The 19,334-nt window shown below is 41.7% G+C and overlaps 1 protein-coding gene across 1 annotated transcript in view; it reads right to left on the bottom strand.

Moving 5' to 3' along the window:
• Positions 1–19,334, bottom strand: part of serinc5 (serine incorporator 5) — a 24,691-nt gene extending 5,357 nt beyond the window's left edge. Inside the window, exons 1-7 of the mRNA XM_079687139.1 lie at positions 19,145–19,334; positions 8,718–8,885; positions 5,625–5,797; positions 3,040–3,122; positions 2,230–2,323; positions 1,560–1,771; positions 795–887 (exon numbers count right to left, since the gene is read on the bottom strand). Of these exons, the coding sequence (XP_079543265.1) occupies positions 795–887; positions 1,560–1,771; positions 2,230–2,323; positions 3,040–3,122; positions 5,625–5,797; positions 8,718–8,885; positions 19,145–19,171 (850 nt within the window). The 5' untranslated portion in view covers positions 19,172–19,334. The remainder of the gene's footprint in view (positions 1–794; positions 888–1,559; positions 1,772–2,229; positions 2,324–3,039; positions 3,123–5,624; positions 5,798–8,717; positions 8,886–19,144) is intronic.

The raw sequence follows: 19,334 nt of genomic DNA, 5'->3' as shown, positions 1-19,334 counted from the left end.
AACTTCCCATAAATCTCACAGTTTACCCTTTTAGCAGCTATTGTAGAGATTGTAATGCCTTATCTTAGACAGGCTTCACTATGTGGTGTTGGGTTTATGTTTCTTCCTTTTCAGTGAACAACAACTAACACTTTTCACTGAACAGATGCGCAGGAATCCTTATCTGTTATGATAACATTGAACACTTCACAGTCAAATCTGTGTTTTCAACTGGAACAAAACATTACAAATTGTATACCCCGTTTATCTAGGCCCTTTTTGTTTTGTTTTATGTCTATATGTCACACTGTGGGACTGCGGGAAACGGTATCTCGAGATTTCTGGATGTATAACACGTGTAGTAATTTTGACAATAAATCTGACTTTGACTTTGAAAGTATTAGTTTTTTGGAGAGGGATGATCCTCTTTCCCTCGTGTCTGTTTTAGGTTTTTTAATGAATTTTAACCAACGGTTAGGGGGTTAGGGTTAAGGGCTATTTATTAATTAAATGTGATATGAACATATAATGTATGTAATTTTTCTAAATGTTTAACTTTTCATTTCATTTTAAATGACTACAAATACAATAAATGCTAATCTTGAAGTTAAAGTGAAACATATGTTAGAGTGACTTGAGCTTTTTTACTGTAACTTATTTCCCAATTAAGCTGAATATTAAAGTGGTTACAAGGCACACTTTTTCTGTCTCATTCAAACAAAATGCTGTTCATGTTTTCAGTGGAAAGTGTCCTTAAATCCAATAAAACTATATTTTTAAATCCCAGATGCGGATGTGTGTCTGTTGATACTCACTTTCTTTTGGTTTGCTGGAGAAGGCTGAGAAGGTGAGGTACATGACGTACACACTGATGACTCCAGGCTGCAGCAGGCCTGATGTGGGCTGCACTGCAGGGACACAACATTAAACAAAGTATTCATTACTCACTGCTAGATTCTTGAATTATACCACATATTGAAAGTATTATAGCCATCAGTCTTTATTATCTGTTTTATATTTCCTATGGGTCCCAAATGTGAAATGTGTGAAATACCCTTTGTGATATGTCAAGTAGCTTTAAAAAAAAAAAAAAGCATCCGATGCAAATGCTTATATATTTTGTATTTGACAGTCAAATGAGACAAGTACAGGTCCTCACTGTGGAGCAAATTATAATTCCCTTAAGAAAAACTGATAAATGATTTATGGACAAAGTTTGTCTTTTGTTATATTTAATAAAGTGATAAAGAAAGTCCATATACAATTGAAATCGATCTTAAATGCAGGAACAGAGCAACTTCATCCTCAAAGGATCAAACGGCTTTGCTTCCAGAAAACAGCTTACAGTAACACTATATAGTAGAGAGAAAATAGCCAACTGGTCCCACCCATCAACTGTCTTAGGCATTATCTAAACATCCCCCCCCATTAAACCATAAAACCCCCCAGTCCTTAACCATTTGCAATCCTAAACATATGTCTCTGTAACACATGTAGGACTACAAATACTATTTAAACGAGTAAAAGGCAATCAGAGTATAAGAAATCATGATTATATGAACATTTGACACGACACTCACCCTTCTGTATGCAGGGGGAGATGGCCAGCAGGGAGACGAAGAGGCACAGGCTGCCGTTGATGCCCAGGAAGATCTTGTTCAGTAAACAGGCCTCGGGGTCAGTGTAGAAAACTCCCATGAAGACCAAGGCCCCGACCGCAGCACTGAACAGCATCAGGGTCACAAAGGCCAGGGCCGCGTACCACAAGCGATTATGCGTCACTCCTGAACTCCTGCAGACAGAAAGAGAGCGTTAGAGGAAGAGAAAGGAGAAAGCAAAAGCTTAAAATCAGTTTTGCCATGGCTGGAAATCCAAGATTTGAATAAAAAACACATTCTATTACAAATTGAAAGGTTAGGGTTTACTGTAATGGTTACCAAAACATCTAAATATTTCAAAACAATCTGCTGTGGTATTTGTGTCTGTGTGAAACTGAGCACACACACTCCTAAACCACATGCATCCTGGGAAATGTCGGCCAAGCCCCGCCTCCATCCACAAAAAGCAAAGAAACACAACTTCTTCTTTTCAAACTTACGTAATACCCCCAGGGGAACACGTGTCATCCCAGCTTTCACATGATCGAACAAATAGCACTCCACTGCTTCTATTTACAGGTCGCTCATGTTAACCTAAGAGAGCTGGAGACTTCGGATAAAAAAAAAAGAGACGAGAGCAGATGTTGCTCACCAGTTTGTGTTCCATCTGTGTGCAAACTTCACCAAAAGCACGAGCTGGATCAGCAGGAAAATGAAGCCGCCAGCCGCTCCTATGTAGCGCCACGCTGTGTGGACACAGGGAGAGAAAAGCTTTAGAGGTGAGAAGACCTTACAGCAGATATCTCTGACTTGATGAACTTTCATGCTGCAAGATTATATTAAAACCAAAGATAACATGGCAGGGTCATTTTCAGAAGTTTGTGTGAAAGGCAGTGTAGTTGAGTGAGCTTGGATAATGATGCATAATTAGAAAACGATATGTTTTATCAATTCCTCTTACTCTTGTTGTGGAAACTTTCACTCGTCAACAATCTGGAGATGTAATACAAATAATGAAGTTGGTTCGATGCAAATCAAAGTTGTCTTAATAGTTCTTTATTCAAGCTTGAAGGTACAGGTCATGCAGAGTACAGAGTAGTCTGCAGGAGTGGACAGAGAGGCAAATGTGTGTGTGTGATTTATAGAGGACTGTTGCTGTGCAGACGAAAAGAGATAACACTTTCTCCTGACTGTTATCTTGCAATGCTCTCATAAGGAACAAGAGCCGCATTGTACAAGTACGACCTTGGCAGGAAGCTACCGTGGGATGCAACAGGTCGAGTTCACCAAACATTTCTCAGTATAATATCATCATTTGGTTTTACCATATAAAGTAATATAAGAAATTGCCACTACACTCTTTACTTTGCTAACTATGTGGGATTATATGAATAGGTTCTCAATCAAAATACAGCCTGAATACCAGCTTTGAAGACAGTCCTTTTGAGGGACCTCTCTTTACCTTCCAGAAAGACTTCCTCATTCGGGATGAAGAAGCCTCCAACGCAGCACGCCACCAGCACGATGAACTTCACCAACCAGAACCTGACATTTAAAACAGTGATATTGTTAAAGCTTCTAGATGGAAAAAGTAAATTTAACACACACAAACAGCTGACACAATAGATCTGTTTCCCATACACCTCCCAGCAGGAAAAAGATTAAACAGAAAAGGACACCTGGCTGTCTTATCTTTCCTCCTCCCTCCAGAGAGCTTCCAGTTCTAGTCTCTCTTGGCGTAAAGATAAGACCCTCTCACAGGAAAGGGAGGGGATGATTTGTTCTAAAGTCTCTGCATTGATGGTCAAACTAACCTGAAAGCTGACCTGAACACTCAGAGATAAGACACACGCCTTCAACATTGCATATAAAATATACAAGGTAAACATTGGAATAACAGAGGCGGTAAATACTGAAGGTCTGCCTCAGTTAGGATTTTGAAACTCGAAAAATGTATGTGTCAACACAAAGCTTACAGTTTAGAAAACTAAATAAGTAATCTTGGATGAGATGACAGTTACAAATACTAAGCAACAAATGCTCAATCATATGCTCTGCATTATAAGGTAACAGGTGTCTATGTTTATGTCAGAGTTGATATATAAGCGTATTAAATTATGTTCAGGAAAACTGTTTCGAGATCCCCTCTCATGTTGAAGGATTAAATAGTTTGGACACAATAAATAATGATTTCTAGTATTTGCAGAGATACTGAATGGACCTAACTAATGGCCGAATGAATAAAAACATAAGCACTAAGAAATAACAAACAACTCCACCTTTCACATTTTATAGAAAATATAAGAAATAAACATAGAAAAATGCATGTGTCAACACAAAGCATAAAGTGAAGGAAATACAGAATACTTAGAAATAAGTCATCTTAGGTAACAATTAAATAATACTAAGCAACACATTTTGGAGGATGAGATCTGCATGATAAGGTAACTGGTACCTCTCTGCTCTACAGCCACAGTCGGACTCCTCCAAAACACTTGTGGCCAGGGTTTTATACATGTTAAGCCCCTCCCCATAGGACAATCCACTATTTATACCCCTAACCCAGGGGTCTGCAACCTTTTTGACCAAAAGAGCCATTTTGCTCCTTTTTCCCAAACATTTTTTTGTCTGGAGCCGCAAAACATATTTCATAGCTTGATAGCTAATAAAGTTGTATTTATTGTTATATCAGACAAAAACTACAGTTTTTTTGTATTTATTAGGCTATGTATTACATTATATAAAACTGTTAACCTCTAATAAGAAACAAAGAACTCCTATAAGGAGAATTAGAAATAATACACAGGCCTACTTTAAAATAAATTAAACACAGCACTTGAGGAGTCATCTGCACATTTGAAGGAAAAAAAAATATTATTAAAATGGGCCCACTTTGAAATAAATAAAACATATAGCTGCACCCTAAAAAGAGTTAAAGGTAGGGTAGGTAAGAATGGAGAAACCAGCTCGAGTGCGCTAGAATTTGAAAATACACAACCGGAACAAATATGCCTCTTCCTTCAGACTTTCTCACAGAGTCCCTCCTCCAACACACACGAACGCGCACATGACCAATGAGGGCACGAGATAAATTTGTGATGGAAGGCTGACAGGCAGGTAGGCCATCCAATCATTTTAGCCCGGCCGGCTAAAATTATTGGTCGTGCTTTTTACAGCGCTACGGCTTCCACAGATTAATTTGTTTATTTATTTATTGTCAAAGCATTTAATATTCATTGCTATCGGGATGTTAAGAGCATTCCATGGAATATAACAAAAACTGTTTTCTGAAATAAATGACATACCCCATTGAATTATGACTGAAGATCGTCAGCTGTCTTCCTCTCCCGTGTTGTTCCTCGACACGTAAAGGCTGCAGCACCTTTGACAACTTCTCTCCACATATCAAACATACCGGTAAACCAGCCTCGTTTGCTGTGAAAGCATATAAGTCTGTCCGCACAGAATTAAATCCTGTGTTCCTCCGGTACTTTTCTTTGATTTATCCATAGTTCGCTCATCGAGCCGGGGGTCAGGTTATTCGCCTCCAAGAAAAGGCGCTCGCGCGGGACCGTAGCAGGATGTGACGCATATTTTAGTTGACCTAATTAAAACCGTTTTGTTTTTTATTTATGTGTCACAGTATCACCTCAAAATACAAGATACGAAACATTTTCAACCATGCAACAAAATATAAATAGTCCTACAAATACTTTTATTTTATTTCCTTCTTATTTTTGTCTAAAGTCAAGGGAGCCAGAGCAGAGAGAGCAGAGGGCTTAAAGGGCCGCATGCGGCCCGAGGGCCGCGGGTTGCCGACCCCTGCCCTAACCAATGTCATTCTAATCTACAAACACATTCACAATGCAAGACAAATTACCCAAACACAACAAATCAAAATAGGTCAACATATTATATCTTTCTGACCACAGAAGCCCCAAACAATAACATTTTTACACTTGCAAGAAAAGTGCCACCCGTGCCCATGCACTACATGGTATGCTCCAATTGAGCACAGGTGTTCCCACTGATTGAGGCCTTTCTCACCCGTTGTGCACGGCCGCCCTCCAGCCTGTGCTGTTGTGGATGCGGATGGTGAAGATGGAGAAGAAGAGGAAGAAGCAGGCCATGCCGAAGCACACCTTGTAGACGGCCGAGTAGCCCACCAGAGTTTGGCAGTTCTCCTCTGCCTTCTCACACATCTGATTGTAGAACGGGATCTGATTGACACAATTACAAACACTTTGATTAGATCATTATGGTGTTGAACCCCCCCCACCACCTCTGCTTATGTTTGTCTAGAAGGCTGCTTCACAGAAAAGGCCGGAGAGCGTCTATTCTAAGCGTCACGCCTCTAAAGAGCAGAAAGAGAAAACAGGCGGCAACAACAAGCCCTCTATCTCTCCATGTGGCCCTCTTTCATCCCCCGTTCTCTGCGGGCTGTTAGAGGGGCCTTACAACTAACTGTCAGTGTACAGAAACAAAAGGCGCAGATGAATAAATTAACCGCCTTCTATCAGCAAGGGATTGGGAAGAGCAAAGAGCAGAGAGAGATGGAGCAAAGGGAAAAGATTGGCAGATCTGTCTTAAGAAAAAAAAATGTCAACCTACAGTGAGCAACGTAATAAAACACAAAACAAAAAACTGGAATCAGTCAAGTAGATAAGGACGGTGCTGTGGCCTTCGACAGGAAATTGTGAGTGCTTCAGTGGCTCGGTGCCAACAGAAGAGACGGCCTTCGAAATGATAACCAGAGGATTTATTTCCTTTCTCTGACGCCCCCTGACATTAGAGATGTGAATCAAAGTCAAATACAAGTTCTGCTTTTCAAACAGGGGTCAAGCTTTGAGAGAACCACAGATATTTACATGCAGATAACGCGTTGAGTCGGCTTTACTAGTTATTGGCAGAGTTTTTGTTCCTTGAGGTTATACACATGGGTTAGACGCCAGGGGATTGAGTTGTCATCACCTCAGTGTGGAGCACAGTCCAGAGCCAGATCACAACATAGAGTAAAAAGGCCAGTTGGGAGCTTTTGTCTCACGTCGAGGACCATATTAGCATGTCCATGGTGTCGTGATTAAGAGGGAAGGGGGCCGGCTGTTTCGGACAGCTGTAAATCTCTTGAGAAAAGACCAGCACTCTCGTACGCACAATGGCTGCTCTCTTAGCCGGGACTTCCCACTGTGCTCAGTGTGTGACTGGCAGTGTGCGTGTAAATGTGCATGTATGTGTGTGTAACCCAGCAGGCTCTTCGTGGGGCTATCAGAGGCCATTTTGTGCCTGGATGAGTCTTTTACAGGGCTGCCCTCTCACAAGGAGACACACAGTAGGGAGTCATTTGAATAATGTGTACAGTAGACACTGGCTGGGAAAGAGAGAAGAAAAGAAAGCAGAAGAAGATTGGTGGAATAATACAGAGTTTTCAAATAGCATCTTGATTTCAGTGATTGCCATAGTAGCACTGTCAGCTCCTAGTAATCATCCTAGTCTAGTAAATGCTTATCCAGCAACTAAACCTTAAATATTGGAGGATTCCTTAAACTCAGAAAAAAGAGAAGGGAGGAGGAAACGAAGATGTATCACTACAGTCTGGCTCACTGGATTGTAACAGATGCAACCGAAGCCTCACAGTTCTGTTGACATTTCTCAGGAACACAGAAAGAGTCAATCTTATAATAATCCTGCGTAATAGTGATTCAAAGAGGGGAAAAGACATGAGAGCAATAAGGATCAAATGAGAGGGCAGCTCCTATAGAAGAATTGGGAGGGATGAACCCCTCTTTAATGGTCACACATGCAGAGCACACAGTGACATTTGTTCTCTGCATTTAACCCATCCTAGCACCAGGAGTCTAGTACTATGAGCAGTGGGCAGCTATTGTACAGCGCACGGGGAGTGAGGGGGGAAGGGGGGTGTCCGGTGCCTTACTCAAGGGCACCACGGCAGGGCAGGAGGTCAACTGGGACCTCTCCAAGTAGCAGTCCTCACTCCATATTTTAGGTCTGGTCGGGGACTTGAACCGGCGACCCTACAGCTCCCAGTCCAAGCCCCTACTGACTGAGCCACTGCCATCCTGTGTATCTTCTCACAACTTCAGAGGCTAGGGGAATCAAACTAAAAGCTACCAGCCTGAACTCCTGCCTGCTCCACTATGGCCTTAATTCTGCCATGATATACAAGCGATATTAAGGTATAACAGAGGGATATCTTCTTTGCCTGTTGCAGGATAACATTTCTAAAAATCTATTTACACCACAGAGTTAAACACCAAAGATGTCTCACTCGAACAGACAACATCTGGTTAAAAATGAGTGGACTTTGTATATCCTCGTTCCTTTTCACTTCTGCTCCTTGGTAGTCAGCGTTTCTGCACACTGCACTCTAACTGCACTCCTTTGTGTATAGTTGCTAACTTCTGCAAAATCAGAAGCGTGAAGACAGTAACACAGCGGTAGGCCAAACAGTGGAAAAGGTCACAGTGTTGAAGCTACTGTTGGCTTGGTAACTACAGCCCGTGAGCTGACCCCCCACTCTTCTAGTCAGTAAACTAGACAAAACACATGCTGAATGCAGTGGGGTTTGAACCTGTGCTTCCCTGATCCGAACACCAACACACTAGTCCACTGCGCCACACGCCTCCCTTAACAACGACACGACAGAATTAAGACTTATTGCTTGGGGGAAAAAAATATAAATTGATGTCAACTATAATATAAAGACTAGAAAAAGCAGACATAACTACTTTTGTGAGCAAATAGACTGCATTTTAGATGATCAGAGAGCAGACAGGAATTTAACAAATCATAAAAGTTGTTTCGCAATGCAATCTCATTTCTTAAAATCCAAAGAGAGCCCAAATTCCCATACATTAGTGTAGAAAAACCAATTCACAGCCATCAATGCTCTTTGTCCCTCGCTCACCTATGCAGAAGTTTGCTCCAAAAATCTAAATAAATCTAGACAAATGTATGTCAAAATAAAAGGTGGGTTAACTACCTTGAGGATTTATAAATGTTACTGAACTTTTTCATTCTTTAATGATATACCTCTGTGTATACGCAAGTTTATATTAAAAGCATGTACATGTGTGTTTCTGCTGTATAGTGATACTTTGCTTTGGTGATTTATGCACTTACATTCTCTCTCATCTCCTTCTCCACCGTGGGGGACATCATGATGACACAGACGATGGTGACCAGCAGGAAGTAGAAGGCGTACATGATGCGGGTCCCAGTGGACTGTTTGATGTTGGGGCAGCAGTTACAGCAGCAGGCGCAGGCCGCTGATCCGCAGCAGCAGGCCAGCTGCAAACAGAACAATGGAGAGAAGAGGGAGGGAAAACATGACCATGTCAGTTTCAGGACTTTCCACATCATTTATAACCCATCGGATGTAGACATGATGTATTTATCGGGCTCTTGGATAAGGAATGACCAGGGTTTCAATGTGTACTTTGAAAACAATGCTGTCGCCTACAGAAGCTTCACTTGAAAGGAGGGAATGAAGCAAAATCCCCCACTCTTATGGCTGAAGAAGTTTACCATTCACTCGTTGCAAATAATCAAACAGTAAAATGATAACAAGAGGAGCGTCAGAGTTACAACGATAAATCACACTGTCTGAAATCTGAACAACATGCCGCCTCTATCCTTAGACCCTCAATTAATTTCAAGCAGAGCTAGAAGAAAAACAAGGGAAAAAAATGGAGGAACCTCAAAGCAGAAAGGCAAGGATTCCTCTTTCAGGATGGCCACACATGCAAAGTACCGAATATGGACAGAAATAGCAGTAGTAAATGACTACAGTCGGTTAAACCTTAGAAACCAAAACCGATGAACTACACACAGTGAAGGTGGCCCTACAAGGAGTCTCCTCGAACAGACTGCTATTCATTCAAGTTCTATGTTACAGTATCATTTATTTGTTTGTTTATTTGGCAGGGACATTGCACATTAATGAACACTTAAAACTTGAAATATGACATGTGTAAATATGCCGGGTTTAGCTTTGAGCTACTTTCCATCCGCAGTCCCTCACATAAAATATTAAGAAAACGAAAATTACAAACTTAGCAGTACAAATACATGAAATGCAAGAAAAGAGTAAGAGTAGAATACCCAAGTATTTAGGACATGGATACAAAATGGCAGCATCGATACATAAAGTGCAAGAGGAGATTTCCCTGTGTTAAAGTGCATTTAGCGGTGATCGCACGTCTGTTTGTTTCTCAACCATTGTTTGAGTTGACCTTTAAAAGTGGGACAATCCCGTATCTCAGTTGGGACGCTATTCCAGAATGAGCTGCCTTTTATGGAAAGAACAAGTTGTCCAAAAGTGGTCCGTCAGCAGTGGACTTCACAGTCTCCTCTGGTTTCTGACCTAGTGCAACGTCCAGTGTTTTTTTTGTGGATGAATTCCCCTAAGGGAGGGAGGGGAGGGGGGGCCAGTCCATGTAAACATTTGGTAAATCAGACATACATAGCGATACTGATAATGGATAAACAAAACAAAATGCATTCATAACCCTTTAATTGCAAGACCATTTCAGTAAAGTGTGCGTTAAAGTAATTGTATCTTAATCCATCCAACATTTTTTATAAAGATTTTTCAAAGGTTGCAGCTATAGTAGCGAAATGTGATGGGGGGCAGAATGTTGGGCCTTCTGATATTAAGCTTGCACCATGCTGAAACAGCTACTTCTCACTGCAGAAGTATGAGAGAGATACCCGCCTGACTATCTCTTTACTCATTCATGGTTTCTATCACATGAGACAAACCCCTTCCTATCCTTCACAGTGGCAACTCTTGGACAGCGCAGACAGTGAAGTCTTGTCTGAACACACACACACACACACACACACACACACACACACACACACACACACACACACACACACACACACACACACACACACACACACACACACACACACACACACACACACACACACACACACACACACACACACACACACACACACACACACACACACACACACACACACACACACACACACACACACACACACACACACACACACACACACACACACACACACACACACACACACACACTCTGTTTCTTCTGACAGTTTCTCATACAGAGGGAGAATCTCATAAAGAGAGGCACTGGGTTCTATTTAGGAAAGAGGCTCTGTAATTATATACAGTATAATGTCTTTCTGTAGCCACCCCACCCTGCCTCTGTAAGCCTACGACTGCTCATCCTGCAGAACACACACTGCTGTGGTGAGAGGTGAACTTCTGTTGTGGTTCTGCTATCGAGGTGCGGTACACTGTAAAAAATGCTGCGTTGGTGCTTCTCTGCTTTCCTCTGTATGTTCTCCCTTATGGGATAAAACACATACTTTTTCTACTCAAAAGGCAAAGGTTACATACATGCCAAGGTTGACCATGATAAGTGTTTTCAGCTACAGGGAAAATTGGTCTCTAGCTACAGTCATGACAGCATTAGGTTAGAGAGGTTGTAGAAGTCATATAGTTATTATTAGTTTATAACAGTCAAAATCAACATCTCTGTGACGCATGTGTATGCAAAAGAGAATCATTTTTTACAGCTAGATCGGCAAAATCTGAGTTGTTCTGTCTTTCAGTAATTCTCTTGCTTTTTATAATGACTGAAAACATCTCTACCACCAGCTTGCCCTTCACTTTATTATCACCCTGAATAACTGAATCTAACTGGTTGCTGCCTTCACACAAAGGCTTTGCCATCAATCCAGCTGGAGGGGACATGATTTAATCCCATCCCTCAGTCATAACAGTATCTTATCTTCTGTGTGTGTGTGTGTCCTAAGCCCGGGTCTGTACTGCGGCCAGGGTGTATTGCTGTAGTAAAGCCAGTGTGCAACATTGTCTGATGCGTTGTGTTACGCTCCAGATGCCAGTAATGTGCAGTATGCTGCAGGCTCGTGGATCCACACAGCCACATGGTCAGGATCAGGCTACTTCTCTGGCCACATGCCTCTGCCTTCCCATGCCCATTGTCCTGAGGTTTCCCTGTTCGTCTTTTTTCCAGAGAGATTAAACTGTTTTTGTGCCTAGAGATGAAGAGTAGTAACCGATACCCTTGCCTTTTGTATACGAGCTCTGTGGTGTCTGGTGTCAGTTTGCTGGTTCACTAAACCGATTCCCATGTGAAACAAAACTCATTTATGCTTCCGCCGAGTTCCCCTCTAAGAGCTGAGGAAGCATTGATGCCTGTTGCTTTGTTTTTTTATTTCATTCATTGATACATTAAAGAGCAAAAGCATCGATGGTGGCAAAATACTTAACTGCACCTTTCGGATAAAACTAAAGTATGAGGCTTCAAGGTAGCAAGAATTCACTGGATTATTTAAGCGTGAGTACATAGGTCAACATACAATGAGTGGTTCCTGTGTAATTCCTTCACCAATAATATCGTAATATAGAAGTAGAAACGCGGAATAAATAGGTCAAATAAAACATTTGAACCCCTCGTGCTAACCGGCTAAGGGTTATGGGAGACAGACACAATAACTGCTTTGATGCCAGATCAAACAATCCGGTGAGCAAGGCACCGGACACCAATGGAAAAAGGCGGTGAGCTTGTGTACACATAGTTGGTCAGAAGAGGTTTTTATGTTCTTCCTCCAAGGCTTACACGTGGGCATATTTCTGCTTTCCAGCATACAGAGTTTCTCTAGCCTTCAGTCTAGAAAGAAGTTTTATACATGTGGCCCCTGGCCCTTATTAGACTGCACACAGCTTAACAGGATAAGCCTTTTTCTTTGTCTCCGCTGCACCCACGTCTTCATCAATGGGCAATTAATTAACCACAACCGACAGAGTAAGCAGGAAGAAAACAGGATGATTCAAGTCGTGAGGGTGTTTAGATTTCATTAGTTAGGGGGTGTTACACCAGCGGATTGCACACAGCGAGGGGCCCAACAGCAAACTGCACTGATGGGGGGGGGGGGGGGCGACGGGCGACGAACAGGAATTCCAGCATACACACAGATTTAAAAGAGTATCCATGGTAACCAACGCTGACCCTACCCTCTTAATGAGCCACTCAATCCCTCCTCCACGGCCCGCCTGCCCCCCCCCCCCAGCATGTCGACAGGTGGTCGGCCGGTCTGCAGAGCACACCCCTACTTCAATATCAACAGCAACCCCCCACTGGCTTCACACTCTAGCCAAATGTCCCAAAGACAATCCCAGCATTCAGCAGGAACGTGGCACTTTAGCCATTTGCTTTATCTTTACCATACTTACAAACAGGGTCGGGAGGGTTACCTTGAAAATGTAATCCGTTACATTTACTAGTTACCTGTAAAGAAATGTAATCAGTGACCTAATTTGAGTATCACAATATAAAAGTAATGTTATCTGATTACTTTCCATTTACTTTTGGATTCCTCAATATCAAATGCAAGGTAAATAAGTACAAGAGGAAATAAATATAAATGAGATGTTTTTACTTAAAGGTGGGGTAGGTAATTTTGGAGAAACCAGCTCGAATGTGCTGCCACTTCCTTACAGAGCCCCTCCTCCAACACACACGAACGCGAACATGACCAATGAGGGCACGAGATAAGGTTGTGCACAGATGGAAGGCTGACAGGCAGGTAGGCAATCCAGTTACTTTAGCCGGGCCGGTTCAGATGATTGGTGGTGCTTTTTTTACGGCTTCCACAGATGACATTTTTTTATGGATTTTTTGTCAAAGCACTTCAGATATTCATTGCTATCGGGATGTTAAGAGCATTCCATGGAATATAACAAAAAGTATTTCTGAAATAAATTACATAGCCCACCTTTAAGAGAACAGAGCAATGTGACCTTAGAAAAGAAGAAATCAAGATATAATCGGTATCACTCGAGACACCGGCTTGAGAATCAACGATCAGGTCCCAATTTATTATAGCAAGAAGGAGCAGAGTTGAATTACAAACAGAAATATGGTTCAACTCACACACAGGTATGAGGAGCCGAAAGTCACGTTACACTTTTATAGTCTTCACAGCATTCAGCATCATAGACTGAATCAGGTCTGACTCTAGGTTCCCTTTACGATAGTCAAATGTTGCTCTTTGCCCTCAAAGAGACAACTCTAAAGGAATGCAGGAGAAAACCGGCTTTTTTTCCAGTGGACAAACAAATGAATCCAGTTCTGACTTCTGTCTTACAGGAGGCAGCTGCAAGGTGCTGCACAACAGCATAAGATCACAGTAGCAAACAGTGTTAAACTGTATCTTTCCCCAACAATATGCATCTTGATTACGTAATCCCATTACATCTAATCTGATACTCTTCAGGCCTGTTTACAACACCAGGCTGCACTACATTGAGATTCTGTCTGAGAGACCACAAGAATCTCACTCACGTCTGAAACTGTCTCACTTTCTTCACGTCATTTCCTCCATCCTCCCCCACCCTGTTATGTAGAGTGTTATTATTGTCATCTCTTGTCTTCTTTTCCTCTCATCTTCCCCTCGTTGCCCTTTCTTTGTTATCTTCAGCTGCCCTTTACCCTAAATCACTCACCCCGGTTACTCTCCAGCTGTTCTAGGGGACAGGGGGAAGACGATATAGCTCAAACACCCACAGGAATCTGCTTTAAGTAGAGAGGGTGGACAGGACACAGCAGGGACAATCCCCTCAGGAAAGGAACCCAAAAGCCATTAAGCAAATGGTTGCAAAGAAAGAATTAGTCTGTCTCACCTTGAATTGTTTAACGAGGACCCTGAGCTGCAGCTGGATGCTTAATCAACAAATGTGATTAAATCACACATTGAAGCAACATCTGTGAGTCGTAACAGAGCCTTGAAGATAATTACAATGTTTCTTTCCTTCCTCCATTCTCTACGCCCCCAGACCCAGCAGTGATGAGTGTTGCAGTATTTAACAAACAGGAAACGACAAGGCTAGCCAAAATCATACACACAGGGGTAAACTGGAGAGCAGAGCCACGCAGACACAACTGCTCCAAAACAAACAGTCAAATCTCAAAAATAGGTCACTCACTTTATCATGGTAGACACAGCAAAGGGTTGGATAGAAAGAGTTCTCCTACTGTAAATCCACGAGCCAAGCAGTTGCATTAAATATGCTTCTATGGGTTAGTAACTGAAGACATTTGACCAAATCTGGATGGAATATTTGGCCCCAGACTACAGAAAACATCTGCTTCTTCCAAGGTTTCGAACAGAGGGAAAAACTTGTATCAGTTGATTTGAGATGTTGACTCTGGGTGTGGTAACAGTTTTCCATGGGACAATATAGCAGCACATGCAGACAGACATGACTCACAACCAAGATGAACACTGAGGCAAAACAATTTCAAACTATTGGTTTGGCTGTTCATTAATTCATCTAATCTGTATTCATTTGTTCTGCCTTATATAATTAGATTAAGCTGTAACTGGCCGCTGTAAAACTGAGGGAACTCCCCGTTAGTGGCCAGGGGATAAGGAATCATGATGACAGACCAAAATGTCAGTCGAAACTGTAGGCACACCCTCTCATCTCATCTTACTACAATGCCTATAGGCTCCAATAGAGCTGGGAGAAAAAAGGGAAAACTTCACAACAGACACAAGGCAGAATCTTTTACATCAAAGTGAGGTTGGCACAAGCCCATGACCAAAACCTACTCCGTTTCCCCTTACTTTGTGACTGACAGCTCCACTATTGTTCATATAGCTAGGCAGCTGTATACACACAGCAAAAATGTATCACTGCTCTGTTTCCTATACACAAAGGAAGGGCTTTGCTTCTCTCTTGGCAAATACAGCCCCTAGCTACAACCAACAGAGAGAAACTTAGTCCAATGGACATAAAAGAAAATAAAGAAAAAGAAGAACTGAGGTACAGTGAAGAGCTGAAAAACAGAAATGAAACAATCCTGTGCAGACAAAGGAGTCCGTCACAAAAATAAACAAAGGAAATAACAAAAAAAGAACGGGAACACAGTGAATCAAATACAAGGGAATCTCAGATCAACAGGCTAAGGCAGGGGTGTGCAAACTTTTTTCACTGAGGGCCACATACAGAAACGTATGCGAAGGGCAGGGCCAATCACTAGAGGTGTATCGCCTCATAAGTTAAGTTGTGAATTAGCAAAATCAATCAAATGTGGGGTTGATACTTGAAAATGCTTTAAGAAAAAGAAAGCCTACATCATTATTTCTATAGGGTTTCAGTTATTTTGTTAGCAGCTCATTCCTTAAAACAGAAGCCTCAGATTGCTTATAATACGTGGAAATATGAAGGGTCTATTTCAAGCTTGATATGTAAATGAGTAATTGGGCTTTTTTCTTATCAATTTGTTAGAAAATGTTTTCAACTTTAAAAACTGTGCTTACTTACACATGAATACTACTGTGTAATATATTTGAACGTATATATTTAAAAAGTACAATGTAAGACAAGCACAAGTTTAATTTGTGGGCCATATTTCACTATACTTTTTATTTAATTTATTTAATTTGCTGAGGGCCGATTCAAAATGGCTCGCGGGCCCGCATTAGGCCCCTGGGCCGTAGTTTGGACACCGCTGGGCTAAGGCTAACCCTATGCTGTGTTTACTCGAAGAGGAAAGGTGTTGTTTACTAGTGATGCTTAAGTTAGGCAGAGTTGTTAACAATATCATGTGCTTCAAAAAGCTACTGCCTTACGCTCAACCAATGGCACCATGTTACTAAGAGTCAGCTGGTATTTCACACTGTTACATCAGCACCTGCAAAACACTGATAAGTAACAGGCAAGACATGGGAAGATGTGAGGAGGAGGAGGGGGAGGAGGATGAGGAGGAGGATGAGGATGAGGATGAGGAGGAGGATGATGAGGATGAGGAGGTTCGTGTAGTGCATTATCGCGCTGCTGTGTGGCGGTCTAGAGAGGGACAAAAGAGATGAAAGATTGCGAGTCCCAGCGGGAAAACAAACTCCTGCTGCTGCTGACCACAGCAACATTCCTGAGAGGAAGCTGGAAATAGCAGACATGTCTCACATGGATACAGTTGGCCAGTATGACGCAGAAATGTATGTTGGTGGGGACTGCTACAGTTTGGTGGTGGTATTCAGTTATAATTTTACAAGTTGAGTAAAGTTTACAGTTCATCAACACCTGTTTTTCGGACGACCTGCCCCTCTGTGACTTTGCAGTGATAGGCAATAAGCCATCTGATGTGACAGCTATGTGTTAAAGGTGAACAGATAGTGAAAGTTAAGGATTTCCCCATATTTGTTTGAAAAGGAAATCACATTCCAGTCAGCTGGCATTCGTATCGTTTCGCAGGAATAGAAACACGATGTTACACTTAACTGTGTCAAAACCCCCACAAACGAAAATAAAATTACCAAATAAATAAACACGTCACACCAATCCCTTTTAAACTAATTAATAATTTGTCTTGCAATACCCTGATAGGCTTGGATAATAAAGCATGGTGTACTGGACACAGTTGGCCAACATGAAAACCCTCTTTTTTAGCCAGCACATTTAGAAAGGCCAGAGTGTACAGTACGTTCTTGATGTGTTACTCAAGCATACTTTATCAAGAGGAATGATTGCTTGACGCAGCCTCTAGTATCCTCCAGGTCTTCTTGATGCATGGACCCTGCCAAAGTTAACTGTGCCATAGCTGTGCTGCTTTAACACCCACATGGTTTTGGTCCTGTCCCACACTCACAGCCAAAGCTTGCAGGCCTTTGGACAAAACTCAACACTGAGCTAAAGCCGGCCCCCTATCCCATCACAATATGGCATACATGCCTGATCCCACTGAGAATTTACGAGTGAGCTGCTCCCACACCATGCCTCCTTTCCTCGCCAAATCTAACCCAAACACTGCCCTCCCTCCCTTAATTTCCACCTCTGAGCCAGAGGAAATTAACAGACCACACATCAATTTAGCCTACTCTGAAACTCAAGAGGGGCACACATATGCACTGAAAAAAAGCTAATTACAAGTATACACATACATAGAGATGGCGACAGAACTAAATGGAGTGTCTGTGACAGGGATTAGCACACCACCAGGACAGCAACACAAATCTGACGCATTGTTTGGCCTTCCTTTCCTCTTTATCTTCCCTGTTTCCTTCACCCTGTCTCTGAAAAGAACAGGAAATAGAAGGGAGCGCTCCTTAGATGAGCGATGTGTCAGTGTAATTAAATTCCTGACCAGACCAGCTCAGCAGTGGAAACCCTGTGGTCAAATACAATGTGTTGGAGGAAAGATAAACTCAGTCCGGAAGAAAGTCTTCTCTAACTTTGCATATAAGCTGCTAGCTAGACTTTTCATCATAGCAATTCTGCAACTGTATTAAAGGCTACTTACAGTATCATAACAAATACAAAATGATATTCTTACTGCTGCAGCCTGTTATAGCCAGGTCTCCCTTTAAAAAGAGACTATTAATCCTATTAGGGATCTCCTGGTTAAATAAATAAAAGTAACAATGGAAAAAGAAGTGTGCCTTTTACAAGACATTTTGCAACTTCAAAACTGAAAAAAGAAGAAGAAATAAAGTAGGCTCAACCATATGATTTCTTAAGGGAACACACTTCTGTAACTTAAAAACAGGGGTGGAAGAAGTGCTCAGATCTTGTACTTAATGACAATAAAGTTGCAGCTAGTTTTTATGACTTTGTATGCTGCATGGCTCTGTTGAATTTTATTCCAGGTATAACTAAAGTCTTATTCAAGTGTTGATTATATTTCACATAATTTATCCAAATCTGTAAAGTAACTTAAGACATTACATAAATGTAGTTAAAGTACACAATTCAACTCTGAATTGTAGTGGGATAGAGGTACAAGGTAGTAAAAACACTAAAGTAAAAGTACCTCATAATTGTACTTGAGTACAGTACGTACTTACGTAAATATATGTACCGGTAGTTACTTTACACCACTGGTTTAATATAACCTCACTTATTGTCCAAAACGAATTCCGAAATATATGTAGGCCTAAATTAAACCAAAACATGTATTTAAGGGTGTTTATTACTGTAAGTAAGAAGTAGGTTACAAGCTGGAAATCGGCTTGGTTAAAAATGTGTGGGTTTGTTTTGTTAAACTGGGGAGGAAGATGTTCCTCAGTGGTTGGAAAAGTGCAACTGCATTACTGAAAAGAAAACCACAATGAAGACGCATGTCTCACCGTCTCACCACAACAGACACGATTGAGCAGTTCACAGTTTCCACCATGGACTGAACACATCTGTAGACATTCAACGATGACGTTATTTGTGATAGCAGGTATACTGGCTGGTTTAGCTTAGCCTCATCTCTCTTTGTCTCCCAGCGAATGTAACGTTACTACAGTGAAGTTATTCAATCATGTCGGTGATGGAAATAATAATAATGTTACAATGTTAATGAATTACGGTGGTTGACAGGGTTCACGGGAATCAACGCGACATTAAATAATCGCTGCCTCGCGCTAGCTGACGATGAGAGGCAGCATACATTCATACAAACAGTAAACAAGGCTGGAGCGATTCAATAACGTGTCATTGTGTGGGTTACAACAATAAAACAGCAGTCATTCAGAGAAGTGCTCCTTACCTGCGATATGCAACACGGGGTACACATTTTGCTTGGAGACAATCAATAAAATCCGTTTTAAGAGTAGAAGACGAGCTGCTTTCTGCTTCCTCTCCACATGAAATCACCGCCACCAGCACACGGGAAACAACGCTCCTGTCCCTGCTGTCTCTCCTCCTCCTCCCCCTCCCTAATGCTTCCTGTCTCTCCT

Source organism: Notothenia rossii, assembly GCF_949606895.1.
Source record: "Notothenia rossii genome assembly, chromosome: 6".
Classification (NCBI taxonomy): domain Eukaryota; kingdom Metazoa; phylum Chordata; class Actinopteri; order Perciformes; family Nototheniidae; genus Notothenia; species Notothenia rossii.
The sequence above is the reverse complement of the archived record's forward strand: the minus strand, read 5'-3'. Positions and strand labels throughout refer to the sequence as shown.